The sequence below is a fragment of the Cimex lectularius genome, unplaced genomic scaffold, assembly GCF_000648675.2.
Source record: "Cimex lectularius strain Harlan isolate CLEC.00 unplaced genomic scaffold, Clec_2.1 scaffold149, whole genome shotgun sequence".
Lineage (NCBI taxonomy): Eukaryota > Metazoa > Arthropoda > Insecta > Hemiptera > Cimicidae > Cimex > Cimex lectularius.
The window spans coordinates 228690-254509 of NW_019392736.1; the positions used below are offsets into that span (position 1 = coordinate 228690).

Genomic DNA, 25820 nt, shown 5'->3' on the forward strand with positions numbered 1-25820 from the left:
TTTTCACAATCGTTCGAGTTGTCCAATATTTTTTAAATGTAGCGCAATAATATTTGATAGAATCTTGAATAATTGTATTTTTTCCGTAACGCATGTTCTCGTGCTGTAGTGTATCTCGGAGAAGATAATTAATCTATGGAATGGACCGAACGGTATCCTTTATCGAGAATGTCTGAAAAAAATTTTATAAAAAGGGAGGGTGTTTGAGCTGATAGATCGCTATTTCGAGGCCAAGGTCGAAACCACCCCGCACCAAGCACCCTGCGAATCTTCGGTGTTGGCAAAATCATATCAAAACCACTCTTGATCCGACACTTTTATTTAAATTCCAATCGTGCAGCTGCATTTGGCCAGATTACGTAAGAACATTTAGACTGAAACTAGATAAGGCGGGTAAGTTTTGTAGTACAAGTTTCTGATACTAGTTTAGGACTGGTTGTTGAGTAGACAGACATGTTTCGGCGCCTTTGTTGTCCACAGTGGTGCCTCACTTGGTTCGGTGTTGTCCTTTTTCATATAGTACCCAGTGAAAGTGGGGACTGTGGCCTTGTGGTGGTGACGGTCTTAACGGTTTTATTGCAAAGTATTATTCACCAAATCTGGTTTCTTTTACCAATCACCAGGCCTCCATACAAATTGGCAAGTTCGAAATCAGTGACGATTTTATATCAGAACTCCTATCAACTCATTTATTACGGGAATGTTCTGATATTCCAGGGAAACAGATGTTTTGTTCTAAGTTATCACGAATTCCACTTTTGGGCGGAAAAACTAATGATTTTTTACTGTCGGCTTTTCCAAAAATTTAAAATTTCATAAATTAATGTTTTGACTTGCTTGTGAGAAGCGGATCAATGTAAGATCACATTTTATGCCCTTTATGTTTCCATGGTAATCCTCTGTATTATTCTGCGGTTTTGTCTTGTAGTCTTTGTAATCCTTTAATTGGGTCACGGTTTTCCTCAAATTCTTCTTTCTAATTTATTTTAAGATTTGTTTTTCTCCATCTTCAAGTTTGGTCGCCAGTCTGTACGCTTTCGGTTCACTCGGTTTTCCTTTGATCTTTCTTCTGTTTAAAAGTCAGTACATCGTTACTCTCTCCTCTCTTTAAAAAATGGAGATTTTTCAGTATAATGTTCACAAATTGTTTTTCATGTCATGGATAGATCCTTGAAAAACGAAAATATCTCGTTTCCGAAACGCTTGCAACTCTTTATGTGTCAATTCGCCAGACATTTGGTTTATAAATGTAATATCGGTATTCAGCATTATCTTGTTAAGAGATCTTGGATTAAACAATGTCAGATACAGACGTGTTTTGTCAAATCCACAAAAACAAAACCAAAATATAATGAACGCAATTCCCCGTTTTGATATTTTTATCTTATGTCAAAAATAAGTCAACACTTTTTTATACACGCTCAGTATTACACATTTTTATTTTCCTTATAAAAATTATAACTTTAGGTAATAAGCATAAAATCTCTTAGTGTTAAACTATTGAAACGTTAATTGATGAATATACGTTAACCTCGTTCGGTTCAAATTCAGTGGCCCTGCATACGAACCCGGCATACTTACAAATGGGCTTTTTTTCAAAAACACCGTCAACCCAATTGTTCGAATAACCTCGTAGTTGAAATATCCTCGTTACAAAAAAAAATTTAAAAAAATAAAAACCCTAGTTTGATCTGGCTAACAAATTTCACAACCAAACCGTGTTTACGTACCCTTATTGCGCATCAACCAGAAATCTGTTCAAATAGTCAGATTTATAACTGAGTTCCGGTTATAAAAGCCATAGACTCGGGTGTACAATTACGGCGCCATTTGGTATATAAATTGCGTTTTAAGTTTAAAAAAAATTAACCGGTCTAATTTATGTCTTTATTTGCATAAAAAAACGAAAATTTTCTTTTTTATTAATTCCGTGCTAGTTAAAATTGAGTTTAAAAAAATTCGCAGGTCAATTTGCTTTCAAAATAATTGAACTTCATGTAAAAACTAGAAGTAGTTTATTATAAAATATAAAAATTATAACACTCCTAGCAGTCTATAGTTCTACATTCCATCTTAAATCCGTTTACCTCCTTTTTAAAAAAATGGGTAAACAATATTTAAATATTACAATATGTACAAAGAACAAATAACGATTATTTTAATACAACTCATTGAATTGGGAATTACTTACTCCAGCTCTAATTTCTATTTCATACTGATATTTACTTAGAAATCGTGAGATGCGGTCTGGTGTGATGTAGGTTTCAGAAAAACATTTTCTTTATCGTACCAACGTTTCGATCTTTATTGAGATCATCTTCAGGGCCTGGGATTTACAAACATTGTTTACATATGACAATTACATTTTGGATGTGGTAAAGTGAATTTATACAATGCAAAATATATTTTTTATATATTCAATCAAAGTATTTCTACTCACTCAAAGTGTTTGTCTTCTGTGTAATTGTGCCATTCTCGCGAGTCGTGTCCGAGAGTGCCAGTGAGATTTTGCTATTTTGTGTTTATATATTGATTTATATATTTATATACTGATATTTCTACAATTTAACTTAGAGACATTGACGAAAATATTCCGTTATTCGCGCGTAGAAAGTTGTTAAGATTATCAAGTCTCTAGATTATCCATAATATCCCCCGGATGACAAACTCGGGAACTGTAACGATAATACGATTAGACCCCATTCTGTTTTGAATTAGGCCCCCCTCTAAGGAATTGTTTGTTCCTCTCTTTTGGTCCCAGTCAAGAAATCTAAGTGTATCAAAACTTCCAAGTCGGGAGTTGACAGGAACACATTTGTAGTATTTTCAAAATATTTACCATTTGAAAAAATGTAGTAATGTTTAAATCCACCAAATATTCTTCAAAGATAGAAGAAAGCCTAGTCAAACTTTTAAATGAGCCAAACAGGCAGCTAATAAAATTCGCTCGTCATGCCTGGTTTTACCGTTGGGAACTGGTACAAGAATTCAATTTTTGATTTATTAGAAGAAATGTATACTTAATTAATGGTATAATAATGAGACGTCGGTGGCCGCAACGGTTAAGACGTCGACACGGCGCTCATCACTCTAAGGTAAAGGTCCCGGGTTCGAATTCAGCGGCCTGCATTCGAATCCGACATAATTACAAATGGGCTTTTTTTTTAACAACACCGGCACCCTGAGGGTTTATATGACCTCTGCTGTTGCGAACCCCCCCCCCCAAAAAAAATAATAATAATGGTATATAAATCTACCTTGTTCTGTGTTATTGTGTGATTATTTTTTTTATTTATTTTTTTGTTTTCTTTTTCTTTCTAATTATGTTATAAAACAGAGAATATTATTATATTTTATTATTCTATATCAATATGTTATCAGTAATCTCAAAGCAGGCGGATATTCCATTGCTGTAAATACTTATGTTCTTTTTTTAAGCATATATTTTGTTATTTATAATAATTGTCAAATAAAGTATTATTATTATTGTTCAAAGATCGGAATGTAAATATTTTTGTATTTATTCAATTGAATTATTTTATGCAATATGTAAAACTAGACAGATAACTATATCATGTAAACATGAAGAAGCAACCATCCAATGATGGTTAAAGTACATCAGCATGATGAGATTGATGGTCTCCATTTTAGGAAATCGAAATCAAGATGTGAGGTTAACGCGAGGCCACGGATGCTTCAGTCTCCTGCGATAATTATCAGTTAAAGGGATTCGGATAATGGGATAGTTTAGAATGGAACCTTTTGTTGTGGGTTTGCCTAAATGGGTGACAAGAGAGACATTCAGATCGGTATGAATAGCGTGATTCGAAACATAGAATTTGTAGTTGACTATTGTTATGAAAATGCTAGATTGAAGGGTTTGCATTCGGTGAAAATTGAAACGCTTAGCAGACCCGTAGAGTTTAAGTCCGTACGTTTTTTTAGTTTCGAGTTTATTTATTAGATACTTTTACATACATTTTGTAAAAAGTGAATACAAGGAGAAATGTCTAGGACATTATACATCCTTGTTGCAGAGGGCTTAAGTATATTGGCCTAGAGAAATAAGAATAGTGGTGAAAATTATTATAAAAACCACTTGCAGAAAGAATACATTAATAAATAGGGAAGTTACAATTAATTACATATATTATAAATTATAAAGTCCGTACGTCCAAATATGAGCCAGCTGGGCAAAGTAAAGTTCTTTTGTTTGCCAATACAAATTAAGATCGTCGTTCGAGCAGTCGTTAAAGTATTGGGGTTCTATGTCATTTGTCCATGTAGGGTCCGAGGTGTTGTACATGGTTTGCAACAGGGATGAGAGAGAGATTTGGATTTGTTAACCTTCGCTGTGCAGGCTGTTTTTGTAATTGCTGGAAATTCCAAATTGTTATGGAAGCAGCGACGGAGACTTTATCAACAGTATCATCGGCGAATGGGTGACTGTGTGAATATTGGGCATATAAAGTGAGTAAAACAGGCGAGCAAGGACGCCGCCCTGAGGTATACCTACTATTACTAGCATAAATCATCAATATTGAAGTTTTGTAAGGCTGATGATCACAGGTATCATCCTTGAATCAATCCCTTTATTTTTATTTATTTTATTTTTTTTTTTTGGCTGTTTAGCAACCAATAGTGTTACCTTTTGGGGACAATTTGTCAGTGAGTTAATAACCTGCCAGTGGTTTCGAATTTATTTATAAATGAATTGTGTGTGATGGCTGCTTTCCTCGTCGTTTATCTGTGTAGTATACCCGGCCAGATATCTAGTATGTCTCACGAAGTGAAGGAAAGCCAGTGATAAGTTCTCGTAAGGAATTCAGTTTACCTCGCAACTATCGAAATGTCGGCTCTTTTATTTTTACATTTACATTTACGAAAACGTAAGTATAAGATGTATCTGGTAATTGAGACGAAAGAAGCAAATCAGTAAAAGTAAAAAGATGTTAAACTATACACTTATTAATTTTGTATCATTATTGCTTATCATGTAAAATTTTGACGAGAATTTATATGTGAACACACACTTAAACGAATTTTTATTGTAAGACCATTAAATGATCCTCTATGATAGAAGAAGGATAAACAATTGTTTATACATATTTTTTCTATATGTGTTTATTGTTCCACGTTTTAAAAAGAAAAAGGACCATCACAGGAAAGTCTAGTCTCTAGAAGGGTTTGAATTCTGAATGCACATACTTCAATGAGCTTTTTTAAAACCAACACTGAAACCCGGGTAGTTATGACCGCGCAGTTGCAAATTCCATAAAAGATATAGATGTAAATGTAATTAAAACATTGCCTTACATCATATATCTAGTAAATAATAATAAATAGATAATGTTGCGTGGTAACCTGCCGGCATATCCATTGCATGTTTCATGCCGGCACATAAACTTAGACAGTTCCGTGTACCGTCCGTGTGTAAATATTCACCGGGGAAAGAAGCAATATCGCAAATAAGGAAAATATGCAAGAGGCCTTTCCCGGCTGGATGCCAATTTTTTGCCCGGCTACACTTTAAAGAGAAGTAAATTCAACCCTGTTAGTTCAACTAGATCAAAAGAAGACCTTCTTATGACAGCATATTAATGCTCAATTTACTTGTGTCAGTAAATAGATGGAATTAGTTTTGTATAGTATCCATTAATCCTGCTACCGTTTTAAAAGATTTCGTATATGTATGTATGAGTTACAATATATTCTTAAATTTATTCTAAATTACCTCCTTTTTTTCCAAGATTATCTTGATTTCATTGAATTTGATAGGCATATTTTTATGCGTTTCTCTTGTGCTTTCGTACAAAAGTACAGGCCGCTTTAACAATGTAGTTTGTCGTAATAATCAAATTGTCCTGTGTTTTAATATAGTAGTTACGAAATGATTATTTGGAGATCGTGGAGGTCTGGTGTGACGTAGGTTTCAGAAAAACATTTTCTTTATCGTGCCAACGTTTCGATCTTTATTGAGATCATCTTCAGGGCATGGGATTGATAAACATTGTTTAAATTTTGCAAATACATGTAGGATGTGAAAAAAACGAATTTATACAATGCTAGAAATTTTAGATTCAATCGAAATATTTGTACTCACTCAAATTGTTTGTATTCTTTGTAGGTGTGTCGTTGTGTGTCGTGTTGCGAGTGCCAGTGAGATATTGCTGTTTTATACGTTGGATTTTGAAGGGGTGGGGAAGGAAGTTGGGATAGAAAGACATTTTTATATGAGGAGTCGGCTTCTTTGAGGTGAAAGGAGCCGACAATGGGGAAAAATTGGTAATGGTTCGGCCTGATTATTCTTTCAGGATTACATAGACGGGGATAATTAGGGAAAGGAAAGCAAAATTGTTGAAGAATTAGACTATGTAGATATGTTTGATGTGTGGAATGTGATGATTGTTTTATATGTTATATTATATGTTTTGTGTCATGTGATGGTGATATATGTATGTCATATATTGATATGGAAGATGGCCCTGAAGATGATCTCAATAAAGATCGGAACGTTGGAACGATAAAGAAAATGTTTTTCTAAAACCTGCGTCACACCAGACCGCATCTCACGATCTCCAAATAATCATTAACTACCGGTCACTAAACACCACACGTTTCTACATAGTTATAAATGTTGAACCACATAGACAGCCTTCAACAACAAAAAAAAATACGTTGAAATAGCCCGTTTATAATAATAATATCAAAACACAAACCATTTTCACTATTTCCACAAGCTTCTAGGTTGTTTAAGTGCGCTTTTTTGTGCCTTTATCTAATTTATAAGATGAAAGGAAAATACACAGACCGTATCAACAGATTTTACAAACTTAATTGTGAAGTGTTCTGTATGTTTTTATTTGTTAAATAAAATAGACTATTTCAGCAACACACGTTTGTTGAATTGGCCTTTGTGTTTGACCTGTTTTTGTAAGAAGAATAGAAGCACAGTCTACATCAAATAATTTAGCAAATTCAAATGATATGGAAGCGACCTATGGGTTTTAGTGTTTTTAACGACTTAGCAAAAAAAATTAGAAAACAGATTGACCTTTTGATTGAATTATTGTATCAAAATGTGTGGTTTTTAGTGACCGTTAGTTAATGATTATATGGAGATAGTGAGATGCGGTCTGATGTGACGTAGGTTTTCGAAAAACATTTTCTTAATTGTGCCAACGTTTCGATCTTTATTGAGATCATCTTCAGGGCCTGGAATTTATAAACATTGTTTAAATTTTACAAATGCATGTAGGATGTAAAAAAAATGAATGTATACAATGCAAGAAATTTTAGATTCAGTCAAAGTATTTGTACTCATTGAAGTTTTTGTTTTCCGTGTAGATGTGTCATTTTGTGTCACGACACAGAAGAAAACAGACTTTGATGGAATCTAAAATTTCTTGCATTGTGTAAATTCTTTTTTATCTTTTTCTTTTTCACATCTATATGCATTTGTAAAATTTAAACAATGTTTATAAATCCCATGCCCTGAAGATAATCTCAATAAAGATCGAAACGTTTGTACGACAAAGAAAATGTTTTTCTAGAACCTACGTCACACTAGACCGCATCTCACTCTCTCCATATAATCATTGTATCAAAAAGCAATAAACTGCTACACAGCGTGTAACCAATGTTTAATATTCTGCAAGATGTGGCAAATCCAGTATTTTTCTTTTCTATCCGTAGCAGTTGTACTGGTCAGGTTTTAATGTTTGGAATAATCGTCTGCGATTATGCCAACTATTGTGCTTAGAATGGGGAGAAGAATGTGACCACAAAACGTCAACAGATTTATAATGTAACAAAGGCAACGCAATAGGCCCTTTTGGTTGTTTGTCCCCCTTCTTTTCTTAAACATACGAGAACACTCTATGAATTATCCGCCCTTTTGTTAGTCGAATTCTCCCTTCACGCAAAAAAAATTTATATACTTACGAAGTTATCAAGAAAGAGGGGACTTTTTTCTCCCCTTTTCACCTTCTTTGCCTACCGGTCTCGAAAAGACGTGGAGATAAACACAAAGGAGGCCAACGCGTGACAAATGAGTACCACCGGTCTTCTTCACGAGTGAGACAAATGGTCTCGAGACCCCCTTCCGGGGCATCTATCCCTTCACGGACGAACAAACAGTTACGGGTTATGAATCAAACACCACTTAACTTAATCGCCACGGTTATTGCACTCGAGTACATCCACTCAGATGGAACCATTCCCTTGGATATTTTTGAGAAGGGGTGAATCGAGAGATTATCTTGAGCTCGACCAACTAACTGTCTATTTGGTAAAGTACTTTGCTTTGAGAACAGCCATTATACAAGTTATCCGACCAGTTAAACTTCACGGGATGATATTATACCTCATTTACAGTATCCAATCTCATTACTAGTATTTTACATTTAGTACTCTATTCTTAAACTGTTCTAAAAAAGATCTTGCGTGATCCTCGTTAATTTTCATTTAATTACAAATTAAACAAAGATTTATTTACATTTTTTGTACATATTTTGCTTTAAAATTTTCCAGCTCGTTATTGGACATAAAAATTCAATTTTAGCATTATTTCAATGATCTTGCGTAATCATTTAAATTAGTTTTTCAAACCCCTAAAGGTGTATAATTTAATTATAGCAGTGATTAATTTTAATTTTATTATAAGCGCATTTCATGTAAAATGATAAAGACAAAAATTTTAATAGGTGTAAAAATCGTCGAATTAACCAACTGGTCTGGGAAGGCCTTGGGGGCTTTGTGGGAGGGCCTTGCTAATTTATGCTAATTTGAGGGTGTACGGTTATTCAATCATTCACTTCAGAACTCCCGGGATAGTGGCGAAATGTAGCCTTAAATTTTTCCCTAATTAGACATGGTCCTGTGGAAAAAAATTATGGCAAGTTACATCCTCTGGAAAGTGAAAATCCCGGGATGTAAATCTGATAAAAACTCATGTATAATGTTACAGAACATTTGTTACATGAATTAACAGTTGCAAAATTTGAAAAATAAATTCAAAAAACGCTATCAGAAAACGCTGAACGGACGAAAACGATTATTTTTGATAATGGTACTAAGATGCCTGATGAGCATGAAGGTGTTTCAAAAGAATAACGTGATGTGTTTAAATCTTAAAATATGTAATATGTAATTCAAAAATGTCAGTAGAAATCCAACAATGTAAATGAAATCTTTAGTTTGGCCGATTTGATCGGTAACGACCAAACTAATGTTCACCACCCCGCAGACTCAAAGAGAAAAATGGTAATGTACAAATGTTCTATTGAAAAAGAACTTCAGACTATCTTTGTGACGGCATTATATTAAGAGAAAGTTAAAATTAAAAAAATGCCTTGTTGTACAACATATTTGTTATATCAACAGTTACTTTCTTCAATTAATAGCCTGAAAAGACTCAATTTAACTTTCACTGAGGTTACGGCAACCCAAATCATCGTACCAACAAAGAAAACAGGCTTTTTAACCCTTTAGATTGTTGTATATTTTTTTATTTATCACTGATTAAGGTTTTTGGTTTCAGATATGTCAACTATTTCTCCGGGCTGCTGTCAGGTTGTATTCGGATAAATTCAGCGCCGTTGTACCTGACTCATGTCACAGTATTGGGAGCGCCATCATTCGAACCCGGTACCTGTGGATGCAGGGCTTTCATTAAAGTCTACGAAGGCCTCATACCTGTGTACACGTCCGGGGTACACACGGTATCACCGGAAACTAGGCAGTTCACAGTTACTGTAAGCGGCGGTGCGGACCGCAGAGGGTTGCAACTTAGAGGTGACATCCTTCTAAAATGCTACCATAGGTAAGTTTGATTTTTTTTAAATTATGAAATCTATATATCTCATGGCAATACAAGCGTTTTGGCTAGGTAGACTTTGTCTATAATGTTGGTGGTCGCACCATGATTTACGACATATATTTTTTGGAAAATGCGACCCAATAATAGTGTGTCAATTTCGTAATATTTTTAATAAATAGTTCATACATTCAGACAAATTGGAAAGGTCTTTAACAGCTTACGCATCTGCCGTGTGATCAACAAATTATTTAAATTTACAAAAAGTTAATAGTTATTGGTAGCAAGGTTATATAACAAAAGAACGTAATTAACTTGGTCTTTGATTTGAATTTTTAAGAGAATAGCAAACGTTTTGGGGGCGAACAATTGTTTTTTCCTTTGTATATGTTCATTTCTACTCAAATTATTTCAATTGTTATACATATTTCATTCCAGAAGAGTCTGTACTTTCTGGTTAAGGATCAAATATTAAAATTTTATCGCATTTTGTTTTATTTATTTCATTCTATATTATTTATATTTTATTTTAGCAATTTTTCAATGTCATTTAGTTGTTCAAAGGGATTCTTAAGTGGGCAAATTTTCGGTACAATTTTTTCAAAATCTATGTGCCCTATTATAACCATTTTTTGTACAATATACTACAAATTCGTAGCTCGGATTTTTTTATGCAAAAAATTTTTTTTCGACTAAAATTTAAAAAATCTTTTCAATATAATGCCAGGTTTTGGAGAAAAGTGTACGGAAAGTTGCGAAAATTTAACTTTTCAGGAAAAGCTATTTTCTAATCGTTGTTACCCAATTTACTTCATAAATACATAACAAAACAATTCCTCTTGCATTAGGATGATGTTTTAGTTGGGCAGAAAATAATACAAAATAATTCTTCAAACAACACAAGGTATGGCGAATACGTATTTAAGGCAAGATACACCAGAACACGTGATTCGCAATATTCAAAAAATTATTTGTACCACTTCCAAAGTTTGAAATTATTCTGAAGTTTCATGCAGAGCACACATAAAACGCATTTTTGATCCAAAAAACTATCGACCCTTAAAACTTACTGTAAACTAGGGTTAGTAGGTTAACTATTCATTTCTCCGCCTATACACTTCCAATAATATTTTTTTTACAAGTGTATCGCTTCAATGGAAAACGTCAAGGTGAACAAGTATGAGTTTGTATTTGTATATTTTCTATTACAATTTAATTCTGATAAAGATTATGATTAAAGGTCAAATCATATTTCTAAACGCGTTGTTTTTCGTCCTAATTTTAGGAGAATTGGCATTGAAGACAAATAAAATGGCAATGCGCCAAAATAGTTTACGATTATCACACAGAAACGAATTTAAAATATATAAAAATGTGAATTTTAGTCTTGAGAAAAAATAAAGGATAATGTTAAATCTTAAAAAGCTGTTAAACTCCGAGTATCCCTTTGTTCAGGCAGTTCGTGAGCATTTGTACTCATCCGGATCACATTACCTTGGAAACGTTGTAACATTAGTCGCTTTTGAAAAAATAACTCCATTTATTTTCCTTAAGTTAAGAAACTTACACCAAGAACAAGAAAGTCGTTTATCACGAACCAAGCATTTTTCTTTAATGGGTGCAGCTATCTTCATTCCTATACGTTTTCAACATCTTTCCTAGATTGGACCTCGAGTTGTATATTTTTAACCTACGATTATGTCATACTTTATATATCTGTCAAAAAATTCAGATTTTTTTGACACAGTCATTAATTTTAAGTTATCCGTACTTTACGGTGCAAAAAATACATATTTGGATTAATTATCCGGCTCGTTTTTTTTTATATTTATAAAAATATAGTTATATTAACACTGCAAAACCATATGATTTCTTTTTTTTTTAAGATTTCAAAAAGTATAGAACACCGGATAACAACTTGCCATTTAAGTTTGGCCCACCGTCAAACCTTACGTTGATTGTTCCCAGTTCAATGTTTTTCGCCTTTTTCCAGACCAGCTGTTTTGAAAATGTTTTAAAGGTGTACAAACAGAACAATTAGGTTTTAATAAGATTTTTAATCTAAATGAACAGAGAAGCGTTGAAAATCATTGGAGTCAGTGCTTTCGCTGTAGGAGCGATGCTTCTCATCGGTGGAGCTATGACTTATATGGACATGCGAAGAGTAGAGCGCTTAAAACAGAAGCAAAAGGCAAATCAGGCAAATATCCATGAGAATTAAATGCTTAGGTGAGTAAGAGTGGAATTCAAAAGCAACATAAATTTTATGTCTTTAATTATCAAAATGAAGGTAGATAAAAAAAATTAAACTGCCTGAGTCTTGGAGTTTGATTTTCCCTTACGTAAAATTGTCTGTCATTTATTGCATTTTGTTAAAAAAATTTGAATTAAAATTGCCAAAAATGGCTTGAAGTTTAAACAAGAAATTTTATGATATAAGGGAAGTCGATGGATTCCGCTCTTAACCATATTGATGTATTATTGAATGTAGGCGGACTGCGACATATTTTCTGAATATCTGAATTTCAAAATCTTCTGAAAATAGTTTTCTGCCAATAAACAATTCCAAAGTTTTATTTTAGCGCAATGAGGAGTTTATCTATTATTTATTTTATGTTTTCAGCTATACTTGGAAGAGATTGTACAACTCAATAACTAACTTTGTCTGTTCTGTTTAATTCATTTTTCAGGCATTACTGCAACGATGAAAACAGCACGAGATGCAGTTCGCCTTTAGACAGTAGCGTCGCAAGTGGAGAACCACCAATTCAAAGGGAGTTGATATTCTCTTGTCAATTTCATACCTGTGCGGTCACCGACCATACTCTGAGTTTTACGAGGCAGGAACTCGACGGAGCTTGCAACGGTGAGATTTATTTTTATTAGAATCAGCTCCACTGGCGGATCTTTTGGGTTGTTTCTCATTTACGACCTCTTAAATTTTCAACAAGACACGTGCCCTTACTGTACCCTGAAGACGAGTCCAGACATTGGAAAATCCCCTTTCCAGTTTTTTCAATTATGCGGGTGAAGAAAACTATGAAATTATAAAGCAATTTTGATAGTTTTCAACATAAAATCCAGTCCTAAAAAATTCAAGTCAATGAACGAAGCTTTGTCATTTTAACTTTTACAAAATATCCCTTGTCAAAAAATTAATTGACCACGTTTTACAAATATATCTATGTCCTTATTCTATTCAAATCAGGGATCCGTATCAACGATAGGTGCCCGAGTGAGGTTGCCTATCGTTGCACCGATCCCATGAATAATTCAGTATATCAAAGAGAATAACAGAACAGGCGTGATCACGTGTAACAAGAGGCTGACAGGTCGCCATTACCTTTTTATTCCCTACCATTACATTATTTATCCGTTTTATTTAATACATACTCGAGACGGTCACGTCACTTTCTTGAGAGGTAGTCTTCACTGAGGCTTTCACGGTCGTGATTTGCGTAACGTTCAACTTTAAATTACCACGTTTTGTTTGCTTTCGGGATTATATCGCTAGTAATTAAGGTTGTACATCTTAATTTCTATGTTATTTATATACGTAATTCCAGTCTATTTAGTTTTAACAGTCTAATCGTTTTAGGTATTTAATGCTTAAAAGCTGGTTCGTGAAAAAGCCAATGTAATCATTTCAAGACGGAGTTCCAAAATGAAAAAAGCCTATATCTCTACAAGAACCATTTATGATATACTCGAGATAAATAAATTATGTTTCAAAATAAAATGCCTTATCAATACAGTAGTATAAATAAATTCTGTGTAGATTTACAATACAAAAATAACATAATAAATAATGATTATTTATAATAAATTAAATTAAAGAAAATACTTTTTTTTAAGTGTGAAAGACATATGGAATAATTAAAGAATATAAAACAATGCATGAGACGATTTAATGATTAAATTGAAATTACAAAATTAGTATTGAATTCCCCTATCAGAAAATTTCTATATTCGGAACTATTAATGAGAAAATTACATAAAGCCAACCAGTTTTCCCAATTTATATTTCTCCCACACATTCATTGAAAGGCTCCTTTTCCGATATCTTCTGAATTCTAACAATAAAAGGCATGTTGCCATAAATTAAATAATTTTTTTTTTATTATATAAGGAACCCAATTTTTTCCCTTCTGTACGGCAAAATTTACCGTTTAAATTTCTGCATTTGAAAAGTAACCTCTTATAAAATATACTTCATCTATCATCTTTTAAATGTAGGCTGCTATTTGCACTAAATTTAAGTCCTCTAAAACTGTAGGTAGTGGGTTTTTGCTTTGTTTTTAAAAGTTTCTTTTTGGATTGTAGCCTGACTAGAATAGCCTTTTCTTTGAAGCTCAAGGTGTTGAAAATTGTCTCTGATATGCCAAATCCATTTGACTTGTTTCTTAACTCGTTACACCAAAGAATTTTTTTTCTGATAGTTTCAATCAGTAATATTTTCAGATAGCGTTCTTTGGGCATATCGTTTATATCCCTCAATTAATTTAGATGGCATTTTGGTAGATAAATAAAAAAGGTATTGCGTCCTGTTTCAAAGTGTAGGAAATAGTTGGGGACGGAATTAGGATATAGAAAAGTTTTCGAATTAAAAACCTGTGGGTTCGCTAAATTTCCTCATACTCTTTACCTCTCCACAATTACAACCATACCAATGAATACTCCCGACAACTACTATAATATNTATATAGGTATTTCGTCAGCAATAGAACAACTTGCTTTGCTAAAAGATTTTTCCAAGGGGAGTTTATACCAGTCTTAGTTTTTTTCTGTAAAGTCTTCATTTAGGGACAAGTTTAAGCCCCAGATATTTATTTATACGTATTGACACTTTATATCTGATCGCCGGAAAAAAAAATTTTTTTTATTGATAATGAGATCCCATCTTTTGCAATATTCACTCAGCCGATTGATTATGGCGACACCACCAAATCATCCGCATTGTAAAAAACATTTAATTTGTACACCTCTCACCAGATACCGCTTCAAAGATTATAAATAATGCCATTAATGAAAAGGCTGAATAGTAGTGGACTAAGCATACATCCCTGCCCCACCCCGAGCCCACATGTAAATTATCAGAGCGAGAACTGTTAGTCCATACAACTTGTAAATATTTTTAATTGCTGCTATAAAAGCTGTCGATATTCCAGTTAAACTTTATAGAAATATGTGGTATTGAGTGACCGATCTCCAAATAATCGTTAATTTATAGAACAAAAGTTCCCTATCTACATCGTCAAACGCCCCTTTTAAGTCTACAAAAAAAGGAGTACAACTTGCCGCGTTTTCGGCTCATTTGTAACTTTGCTAACGACGCAAACGGTTAAATATGCTGTCGTAAGTTGAGTATCCCTTCCTGAAATCAGCATGAGCCTCTATTAGTATGTTATTTTTTACTACCCATTCCGTCAACTGTTTCTTTGAAATGCTGGCATAAATTTTTCCTTCGTATTAATAAATGCTATGGGTCTATAATTACCAGAGGTATCAGGGTCATCTTTCTTGAATAAAGGTCGACTCCGAGAAATTATCAGTGATGTACCCTTATGAAATTTTTGTTATGTGCACAATACAAAATAACTACTGAATTATTTCTTACAGTCTTACAAACGGGTGTATCAGTCGTAAATAAACAATTAAAGCACTCATCTACCTGGCGCCATAATTATAATTACCAATAATCCGCGTGGGTTACAAAATAATATATCTAAACTAGAGGAATACTGCGAGACATGGAGTCTCGGGTGAACCTGCAGAACTCGAAGGTAGCTGTTTTAAGCAAATGAGATTAAATAGGATACGTTTCCGTTAAGTAAATAAATTGCAGGTAATACTAAAAAAATTTGCGACTATTTCTTTAAATAAAATCAATCTGGGTGTTGCTCATTAAAGCGCGATTTCTCCTGATGCAAATTTCTGCCAGCAAATACAAACTTAAAGAAATTAATGTTTGGAAAACAAAACGTTAATAAAAATGTATTTATTGAATTTTGAGGCTTTTGAATCCTAAAAAGATTGAAATATTTCAATACCTAGTGTACACTTATCTTAAAAACCATCACACTAAAGTTAATACGTTTTTCGACACACTGTGCAAACATTTTGTACATTACAAGAAAAATTGGAGATGATTCTGCTGCTAGGAAAAGTCGTCCAAAATTTGCACCAGGCTGAATCGCTCTTAATTGAGCTATTGCTTCCAATTTATTCTTTCAATCGACGTTATTTGAGGAAATTGTGACGAAATTCTTTTTTTTTACGGTACCAGTTCGTTTAAGTCGTTATATATTTATTTGTAAAAGAATATATTTTTATTATTAGTATTACTCAAAAAGTGAAAAACAGAAAATAAGAGGACAAAAGGGCATAAGCTTAGGGCTTATTGAGTCGAAAAGTTAGGTTGTCATTTGTTCCACTCTCTCTTTCCAGCCGCTTTGATCGGCTAAAGAGAAAACCCAAAGAGGAATAAAATAAATAAATACTGAATATTGATCCACGCTCAACTCTTCTCTCTATGTCACAATCGCCCGAATCCTAGGATAAAAGTAGTGTCGAATACCACTCAAAATTTCCTTTGTATTTTCTCAAATCTATATTTTTCCAAAGAGAGCGCAGGTGGTAAGGATTGTGTACTTTGTAAAATGACGGTGCCAATCGTATTTTGCCTCACTTCTAACCCCATTAGGATGATTTTAATGGTCCGATGTGAAAGAATGGGTGTAATAATTGGCCCAGTTATTCATTTGGAAAGTTTCCAGATCAGTATCGCTTTTAGAGTTCTCGGTAGTAGTATAGTACCACAAGTGTTTTGTTTCTAAAAATGTAGGATGTTGATGTAGTGACATGAACATTCAATATTTTAAAGGTCTTTACTTACATTTCTTGGCTGACTCGCTATCCAGTAAAAACCAAAAACAACTGCGTATCTCATTTTGGTTTATCAGCAACATTCATGTTTTTATTCAATTGTATTGAACAAAGATAGACATATTTAAACAGCAACAACGACATCCTTCAATTATTTAACACTACGTATTTTACCTTAATTATACATCAAGAAATTATAAGAAACTATTTTATGATATTTTACAACTTTCCCTCGGTTTTTATTTGAATAGTTAATTGACAACTGGGACGTAATATCCTTTTACGTTTTTGCCTAGAAAGTTGTTTATAAGCCAAAACCATTAATTTGGCACATATTGTTCCCGCATATGCTCACAGCATTTATTTTCAAAGCGCCAAGGTGCAAATATCGATGATGTTTAAACACTGGACTAAATACGACAAATAAGACTTTCTAGAGCGAACGTCATTGTCAAAATTAACTTTGTACTTTTACTACTTATAGAAATAATTAAATTATTAATTACACCACCTTACTTAGCACGTTCCCTACATTAAGCACTATACCAAATCAGCATATCTCTCAAATAAGTTATTTTAATGTATGTGCATGAACACCTATGTGGGAATATGTGTAATGTCGCCCACTTTGCTGAGGACGTGGTAGCCCCTGCTAATTACTCCTGCTGTACAGATCCCAGAATAATCTGCAATACTTTATCGATAAGGTCGATGGGTATTAACTTGGAGACTAAAGTTATCCAACTATATCTCGCCTAGTTCGATACACTACCGTACAAAACTACCTGATGATTGCCCGATCAGAATAAATTATACCTCTTTCTGAGGAAACGACATAGATTCTGCTGTTTAAAAGATTCAGACCCATCCTTCTCAAACATCTTATAAGCCGGGTGATACCCTTGAACATATAGAAACAATTGTACCTAAGACTCAAACGTCTAGTTTAGCACACCTGTCAGTGCGATGGTCATCTGCGGCTAACCCCCAAATCAAAAAAGTACACTCAGTGCAAAATAGATCCTGCGGCTTAGGACTCTATTGTACATCAGAACTCTAGTCTCTAGTCTCTAGTCTGCAGTCACCGAGGTCAGAAGACACAAATCTCCTCCAACCGACATCACCAACGAATGAGTAACGAAACCAATAAATACACATAAAATACAAATATGAAAATCCATTAGCGCCTAGAAACGAGAGAAGATTAAAAAGAAAGAACTTACGACCTGGCAAACAGCTGATTCTCTTTTCTACTTCCCTACTCCAATATTATTTATTGTTATCAAAAATTATGTAATTATTAATATTAATTATTATCTAATATAGTTTGAAAGTTAATTCATAAAACTATTTACTTAGTCATTTATTTTTGTGGATTGTTATTCCGAGTCATCAGTTTTAACAGTAGATTTTCTACAGACATCAAAACAATTTCCCTAAATAGCATACAGAATACTTGTATTCGCATAGCTACCGGTGCCTTTCGATCCAGTCCAGGTGATAGCTTAAGCGTAGAAGCAGGAGAACCCCCTCTCAAACATCGGCGCACATTCCTGGATCTAAAGTTCTTTGCAAAAATCATATCTAATAAATCGCACCCACTCAGAGATCTATTTCCCTTGGATAATATATTATCAAATGAAGTTCTCCTTACTCAGAAGCGAAAACACTATTCTGTGCGAGTATCACTAGCTCTGCAATCTTTGGGCATACAGGTCCCAAAAATACAACTTTCATCTCGCCACTCCCTCCCTGGACGTTACAAACCCAAACTTTTGTCTCAAACTCTCGAAATTCTTGAAGGTGAACACCCATCCTTACACTTATAAGCAAGAGTTCCTTAAAATCAAAAACCATTTCAAAAATGCAACCTTCGCTTACACGGATGGATCCAAGAGCACAGAAGGAGTTGGTGCCGGATTCGTGTCAGGCAGGCGGTAGGAAACATTCTTTCGCACTCTCACCCACTATGTAGTGTAGAACTTCTATAGTGTAGAACTCCTAGCGATCAACAAAAATGTCTAAATATAACAGCTTTGACAAGAAATTGTACCGATTCTCTTTCGGCAGTATATGCTTTAAAAGATATTTTCAGCCTGAACCCCCTCGTACATGAAATTCATTCTGCCATAAAGGACTTTTACAGCAAAAATTTACAAGTCACTGTCATGTAGATACCAGGACACTGCGGGATAACCGGAAATGTTGAGGCAGACAAAGCGGCAAGACGTGCCCAGAGAGAAGGTCATAAAATAAGTGAGGTGCCGCAATAGGACTTCGTTACGCATGTGAAGGTCAAAACAAAAGAAAAATGGCAACTAGAATGGTTCAATATTAGAGAAAACAAACTAAGAGCCGTTAAAGCAGACATAGGACTATGAACCACCTCAGCTATACTGTCTAGAAAAGAAGAATGTGTACTTGCGAGACTCAGGATAGGGCATACACGAATTACACAGGGGTATTTATACCCAGACCTGGGGGCGGTGTGGATGTAACACAGCCCATGCACATCGTCAATAGCAGGTACTGCAGGAAGGATACAGTAAAAGTATAAATGTTGAATATCTAATCCTAGAGAATGCTGCCCGTATGCCGCCTGTATTACTACTGTAAAAAACAGTAGATTTTCGCACTTTAACCTCATTCAGAATTATGGTATATAGTACATAAGTATAAATGCTATAAAGATCTTTCGTTTGTCTTCTTTCTTAAAGTTTATATTGTTTATCTTCGTAATGGATAAATATTTCTTGTGAGATTCCTCTTGGGAAATGCCAAGAGACGATCCTACAATATGATCGCTCCCCATCAATTTCGTCAGCCTTCAGAAGACCGAATTGAAGATTACATTTCAAAACATTCTTCATTCATATAATATTAATAACTTTAAACATTATTTCATTCTATTGTCTCTTTTTCAGATCTGAGGTTTCCTCTAGACGGTGCTGTGGAGCTTCACTTTTCCGGCAGGTCGGAAACACCGAGGATCACACCCGCACCGACCCCAGCCGTCCCGGTAGATAACAGCCAGGACCCTGTTACCAGGTGGGATTCTTACGAACACCTAGATCATCCACCTCCTCTCAGCCCTGATTCGGACATCACGGAAGAAGCTAATGGTAAATACAACAGCCACCAAATAGGTTAGTCAGCCTTTTATTTCATTTTTACACCAGTAATTCTATTATCGTTTACTGCACTAAGCTGACAGGTTTTGCTGACAAAATACTTCTAAAGACAAAAGGATCTAAAAGAAATCAATTAGAGATTCAGTTCAAGTAATCTAACCTTAATCATTCTTAAGATATTTCTAAGTATTTGTTATTTTTATACAAATTTTGGAAAACCACCCTATCCACTGCGACCTTGCCGATCTTATAGCGGATTGAGCCATACCATGAAAAAGACTCTCGGTTAAGAATTTTAACACCACACAGTATTTGCTAATTTCTTTAGACGTATCGAGTCCTTCTTTAGCATGTGATAAATCTTTTTTTTTCTTCTAGTACTTAGGTCATTACGATCTTTTACTCTGCCTATCCTCTTAGTTTGGTGTGTCGTACTCGTTTCGGCAGTTTGTCATCTTCAACGCTTACTCAAACACCAATGGCGAAATCTCATAATTTGGTATTTTTTGTTCATATAGTTTAATAAGTAAATAAGTAAATCTCTGTTCTTATACCCGTTTATTCTACATCCAGACCAATTTAAAGCTAAAGGTACACCATGCCAATGTTTCGTAGCGAGATGTCTATTTTCACCTTCAAAAATGTAGTATGCTGGCTATGTGCTCCATAACCTTAAACCCAAAACGCATTTACAATTGTTTTCCATGTTCATCGTTTTTCTTCATTGTTGGTAAAGCCCAGATGATGGCACTATAAGGTGCCGAAAGCTCGGAGAACGCAGAAATTAATCTTCTTTTTTCACCTGTCTAATGTCCTCCACGAAGATTGGAATCCTACTTACATTTCATTTACACCATTCAAACCTATACCAATCAAAAAGAAAAAGGACCCACTGGAAAAAAAAACTACATATAATCCACCTGTTAGGGCCACTGGTTGGTCGCAAGCAAGAAAATTACGTATGAAAAAAGGAATAAGTAAAATTAAGTAAAGGAAGTTAAAATTAAATTATAATTTACCTATCTGCAGGGCGAGAAGCATATGACCGTTCCAGACTATCCTTTTGTGGCCTAAACTCCCTGTTGAAGCCCAAAATCCGCCCTTAAATCTGGCCAGATAGAGTTCGTGATTTGAATTTCACAATAAAATACCTTTGGGCTCAGTCCGAACCTCGCTGGGCGTCTCTGGAATTGGATAGATGTAGTTGACTCGTCCCATGAAGACTTACTCGTCTCCAAGACACACGCTAAAATAAAATAAAATAATAACGAAAATAATAACTTCTACCACACTAATAAAACACGGTAAAGAATTTAAACTTAATATCGGATGCAGAGAAACGGATCGTTCGGCGGCTTTCTCTAGATTGGGATTGAATATGAAAGGAAACGAAAAGGATTAAAGGAATTAAAAACAAAGGAGTTTAAAGGCGTTTGAAAAAAATGAAGGGCAATTGAACGGTAAATTTTAAGAAATGGCCTAAACACCACCAACGAAACAGACGCACAAACATAGCACCGACACTTAACTGGTATTTAAACACACACACACACACACACACACACACACAAAATTATTTTTAAAAAACTTTTTTTTTTGTAAAATAAAATTACAAATTAATTTATGAAACGAGAACTCATATCATAAATTATTCAGAAATCGTGAGATGCGGTCTGGTGTGATGTAGGTTTCAGAAAAATATTTTCTTTATCGTGCCAACGTTTCGATCTTTATTGAGAACATCTTCAGGGCTTCAAGTGTTTGTCTTCTGTGTAATTGTGCCATTCTTGCGTGTCGTGTTGAGAGTGCCCACACATATCATAAATTAGAACGTGACAACTGTTGCTTAACTACTCAGAATTTTAAAAAATGTAATTCATGGGTCTACTGCGACTTTAAAGAACTGACTGTATGTATGATAGTTATAGTAAGTGGATGAATATGAAACTTGGATGAATAGCCCTAAGTTAAAAAAATGGCAGGTATCAAACTAGATATTGCCGGGATTACCCAACATCCGGAAGCCAAAAATCCAATAAAAATAGGATGAAAAGGAAACAGCAGCATCGGATCGGCAAAGAAGCTACTACGTATGAAGAGAATATCTTAAATATAATGAGCATAATTTTACAGCCTCGTACATCTAAATCAACTATCTTGTTTCAATGTGACGTAACAAGGGCTGTATATATTTTTCAACTGTTGTTTATCCTGTTTACAATTTAACACTGAACTGAAGAATTCTAATCAATATTATATTGAGAAGCTAATAACTGTGTGTAGTTTTATTTATGACAGTCAGAAATCAGCTGGGTCAATCTATGAAAGCAAATTATCATGCAGGACCGGTATTCGGTCACTTATTGGATCTGTCTTCACTCTTGGATTTGCTGATAAATAATATGTATTTATTTGATAATTAATGTATATTTATAGTTAAAATAAATGTCTCTTTTTATTTTATTTTTGTTTGTAAAAATCAATATTGTGTATTACGTATTTGATGATTAGATTACGCTTTCGTGTAGATGACAGATGAAGCTCAACTATCGCTGTCTATAATAAAACTATCTGAAATAGAACGTGAGTTATTTAGGGTTTATCATTTATTTCCTATACGTACTGTATGTGTTTCTCTCTTTTCTTGTTCTTCTCAAAAGATATTTTTCTATTTGGCTTTTGCATTATTTACACAATTCATTTTTCATCTTCGTTTTAACTATTTTTATAAGGGATGGAATGTTATCTAGTCGCTTTGAAAGCAAATCACAAATCGATATGCTTCTTAGGAAAACTGGGTGTGTAATTTAGTTTATAACTTAGAGGATATCTATTTCCATCCGATATTTTATGAGGGAATGGCGAAAAATAGGCTAAGTGGAAAGCATCCAGATTGTGTCATTCACGAACGTTTTTCCATTCATTCGTCAGATCCTGGTACCGGACTTCAACGATTAGGAGAGCATTATTTAGATTAAGGAAAAAGCTCCAGATTCATTAAATCCCAAGCCGAACCGAATGCAATTACCTCCAGACGACCAATTTCCTGTTTTTTCCTTCATTTAAAGATAAACGGCCGGGGAATGAATTTTAGCCGGGAATTAAACCTAACCGGTTATAATTCGAATCACCCGTAATGAACGGGAGCTCTTAGGGGTCACAGGAAATTAATAAACACGGCTAATTCGGTCGATTTGTGAAACTCCTTCGGAAACGAGCCCGGTGCCGGCACGGAAGGCGACTAAGTACGCAAAAAATAATGGAACTTATAGAGAAGGAGGAATGCAACAATTTATTCTAATTAACGATCGCGTGGCGCCTTTTCAAATTAACCCTTACAACGAAAAATGGCCGATAAAAATCAAGAATTCGTGTTGTTGGGTCCAGTTCTCAAGTATACATATTTTTTTAATTCGAAAGTTCACACTTACAGTAACCCATCTTCAAGATTCAATAATAATAACAATAAACATCCATAGAATCCGTAGAAACTTTACTTTAGAAAATAAATCCATCTCTTAATTATTGCACAAAATAACCAGATTGCCAAAGCCAAAATAAGAGCTAAGATTATTTTTTTATTCAGTCAGTGAAGAACATTGATCTGGTTCCAAATTGTAAGCTTTTCTCTTGGGGTCTGTCGGATGATGAACCTGTAGTTTGGTCCTTTTTTTGATCACTTTAATATACCTAGCCTGGGGTCAGGCTTAGCACTTATGATATCGAGGATACAAAACGCGACTGACCGACCATAACTGCGATGGTGCGCCGATCGGAAACTACCAAACTATAGAAGCAAATCAGCTTTGGGATTTTGTAAGTAGTAGTCAAATTATAGATTTGTTACAAAATTCAACCGTGTCAGACTATAGAACAAACTGTACAAAAAGGTTCATAAATAATCAAAATTTTATTTTTTTAACAGTCTGTTTTCTCTAGGCCTTGTAATTATAAATATCTAAGTCGATATATATAGTGTTAATCTGAATAGTGATTTTTTTAATCCAATAGGTTGGCTATTTTTTTTAAATTGTCGAACATAAGTCGAATTAAATGATATTGAAGGCGACAAATGCTAAATCCGCCTTCTTGAAAATTTCTCCAGGATACAAAGTAAGGAGACAAGTTCCTCGATCAACAAACAAGCTTTCACTGAAGAGGGCGTTAGAAGCCTGTGAAGAGGTGACAGGCGAACCAATATGACTGGTGTTGATCATGCCAAATATGGAAATTCGTGAAATCCCATCCACGAAACAATTTCATAAAAAAAGAGATTTTTTGTGTATGAGTTGTGTAAAATTTGAACATTTTCATTGTTAGAATGATAGTTTATGTGTCTCTTGTCATCCAGCCGATCTTCCTGTCTGAATACTCTCAGGCTATATGGATTTTAAGATCGTATAATATATAAGACTTTTTCAATGTTGATTTTTCTTTTAAGAAAATTGGACATCGCTTGGTAGAAGTGGTAGTGTAAAAGAGAAAGATCATTACTGAGGCGTGGAGCTCTAGAAATAAGCTCGATTTCAGCCATTTCGGATTTTTTTTAATTAACTTTATTGCTCTAAAAAAATTAAAATTTTGTTAACGACAATTACTTGTGATAATAAGATGATCTTGCCGATAAAGCAGCCTGATTTAAATTGAACATAAGGTTCAGCCCTGTCCTCATGAAATTAAGTATATTGCATTTAGAATTCCACTTTTATAACATAACAACGTTTAGTATTAAAACAAATGATTTTGAATTAAAACAAAATAAAATAATCAACAATTGGTAACAGCAAAAGAGAAAAAAAAATTAATGTCCTTGTGTGGGTTCGTTCCTTACTTATCAGGGAGCACCGGTTATCAGAGGGCCAACGTGTTTAGCAAATTTATTACTAGGTACCATACCACGTTTGTTGCTGGAATTGGAGGGTTGCGATAAATTTTTCATATGTATGATATGATTTGCGCAGATTTTTGACGACTTATCGCACCATGGGCTTGTACCATTCATAAAACCCTTTGTAAATTGTTTAACTTCCTCTCAATTTAATCCGATTGTTAACATAGCAACATCGTCTTGCATGAATATGTATAGGAAGGTTTAAGAGCTTCATTATGGAACACCTGAATTTATAGAGAAGGAAGAAGATGACAGAAAAGGTTCGACACAGGAGTCTGGGAGTCTGTGGTGGGTCAGGTAAAACTTTTTTAATTTTGAAAGTAGTCAAGGGATCGAGAGTTTGTCAAACGCTTTTTCTCCCAGATGGTTGTTGACTGGTTTTTATTTGGTTGGTTGGTTGATTGGTTTTGTTCATACGTTTCCAGTAATGATTCCACCATATGGTGAAGATGTTGGGGCTCTGAAGCCAAATTTTCGGTCCGATATGCTTGGAAACTATGATAAAATTAGGGTTAGAAGAAATCTTTCAAATATTTTTCGGACTAGTTTTCCTTTGTTTGTTAGAATATGGCGGGTTTTGACTTGTGGACAAATGTGGACACAAAACAAAAAATCTTCCTAATTCCAAAGCCCCTGAAATAGAAACTTAAGGACCTACAGCATACGCAATTGACAATTAGCTCGTTCTGCTGACACAAAGTTAACTCTTTATAACCCGTTCCAATTTTAATTGTGACATTTCTTGATAAAATTTGCGTGATGATGCATTTACAGTTTGGTCATTTTCCACCATCCTATTCTCCCTACATTGGCTGTTTTGGAATGTCATAGTCTTCACTGGTGGTTTAGTTTTCTTTTAAAACTCTTATATTACATCATTTAGATTATGCCAAAAATGTCCATTTTTAATGATAGATTGGAAATATTTTGATGAATCGGAAATTATATGGACTTTAGGATAGACCGGCCTGTTTCCAGAGAAGTTCAATTTACTCCATGTACTTCTTTACGCATTTTTACCTTTTCTAACTTATAAATGTGGCAATTGACAGTTAACTATGGCAAACCTAGTTTGAAAGTTGTATTTGCTATTTGA

The 25820-nt window shown here is 34.3% G+C and overlaps 1 protein-coding gene across 10 annotated transcripts in view; it reads left to right on the forward strand.

Moving 5' to 3' along the window:
* Positions 1-25820, forward strand: part of LOC106667887 (tensin) — a 302717-nt gene that overhangs the window by 215027 nt on the left and 61870 nt on the right. For 9 of the 10 annotated variants that reach the window (XM_024226959.1, XM_024226962.1, XM_024226966.1 and 6 more), the window contains 3 exons: positions 9542-9823; positions 12508-12683; positions 19627-19848. In XM_024226959.1, coding sequence (XP_024082727.1) covers positions 9542-9823; positions 12508-12683; positions 19627-19848 — 680 coding nt within the window. The remainder of the gene's footprint in view (positions 1-9541; positions 9824-12507; positions 12684-19626; positions 19849-25820) is intronic. The other variant, XM_024226960.1, reaches the window with a different exon arrangement.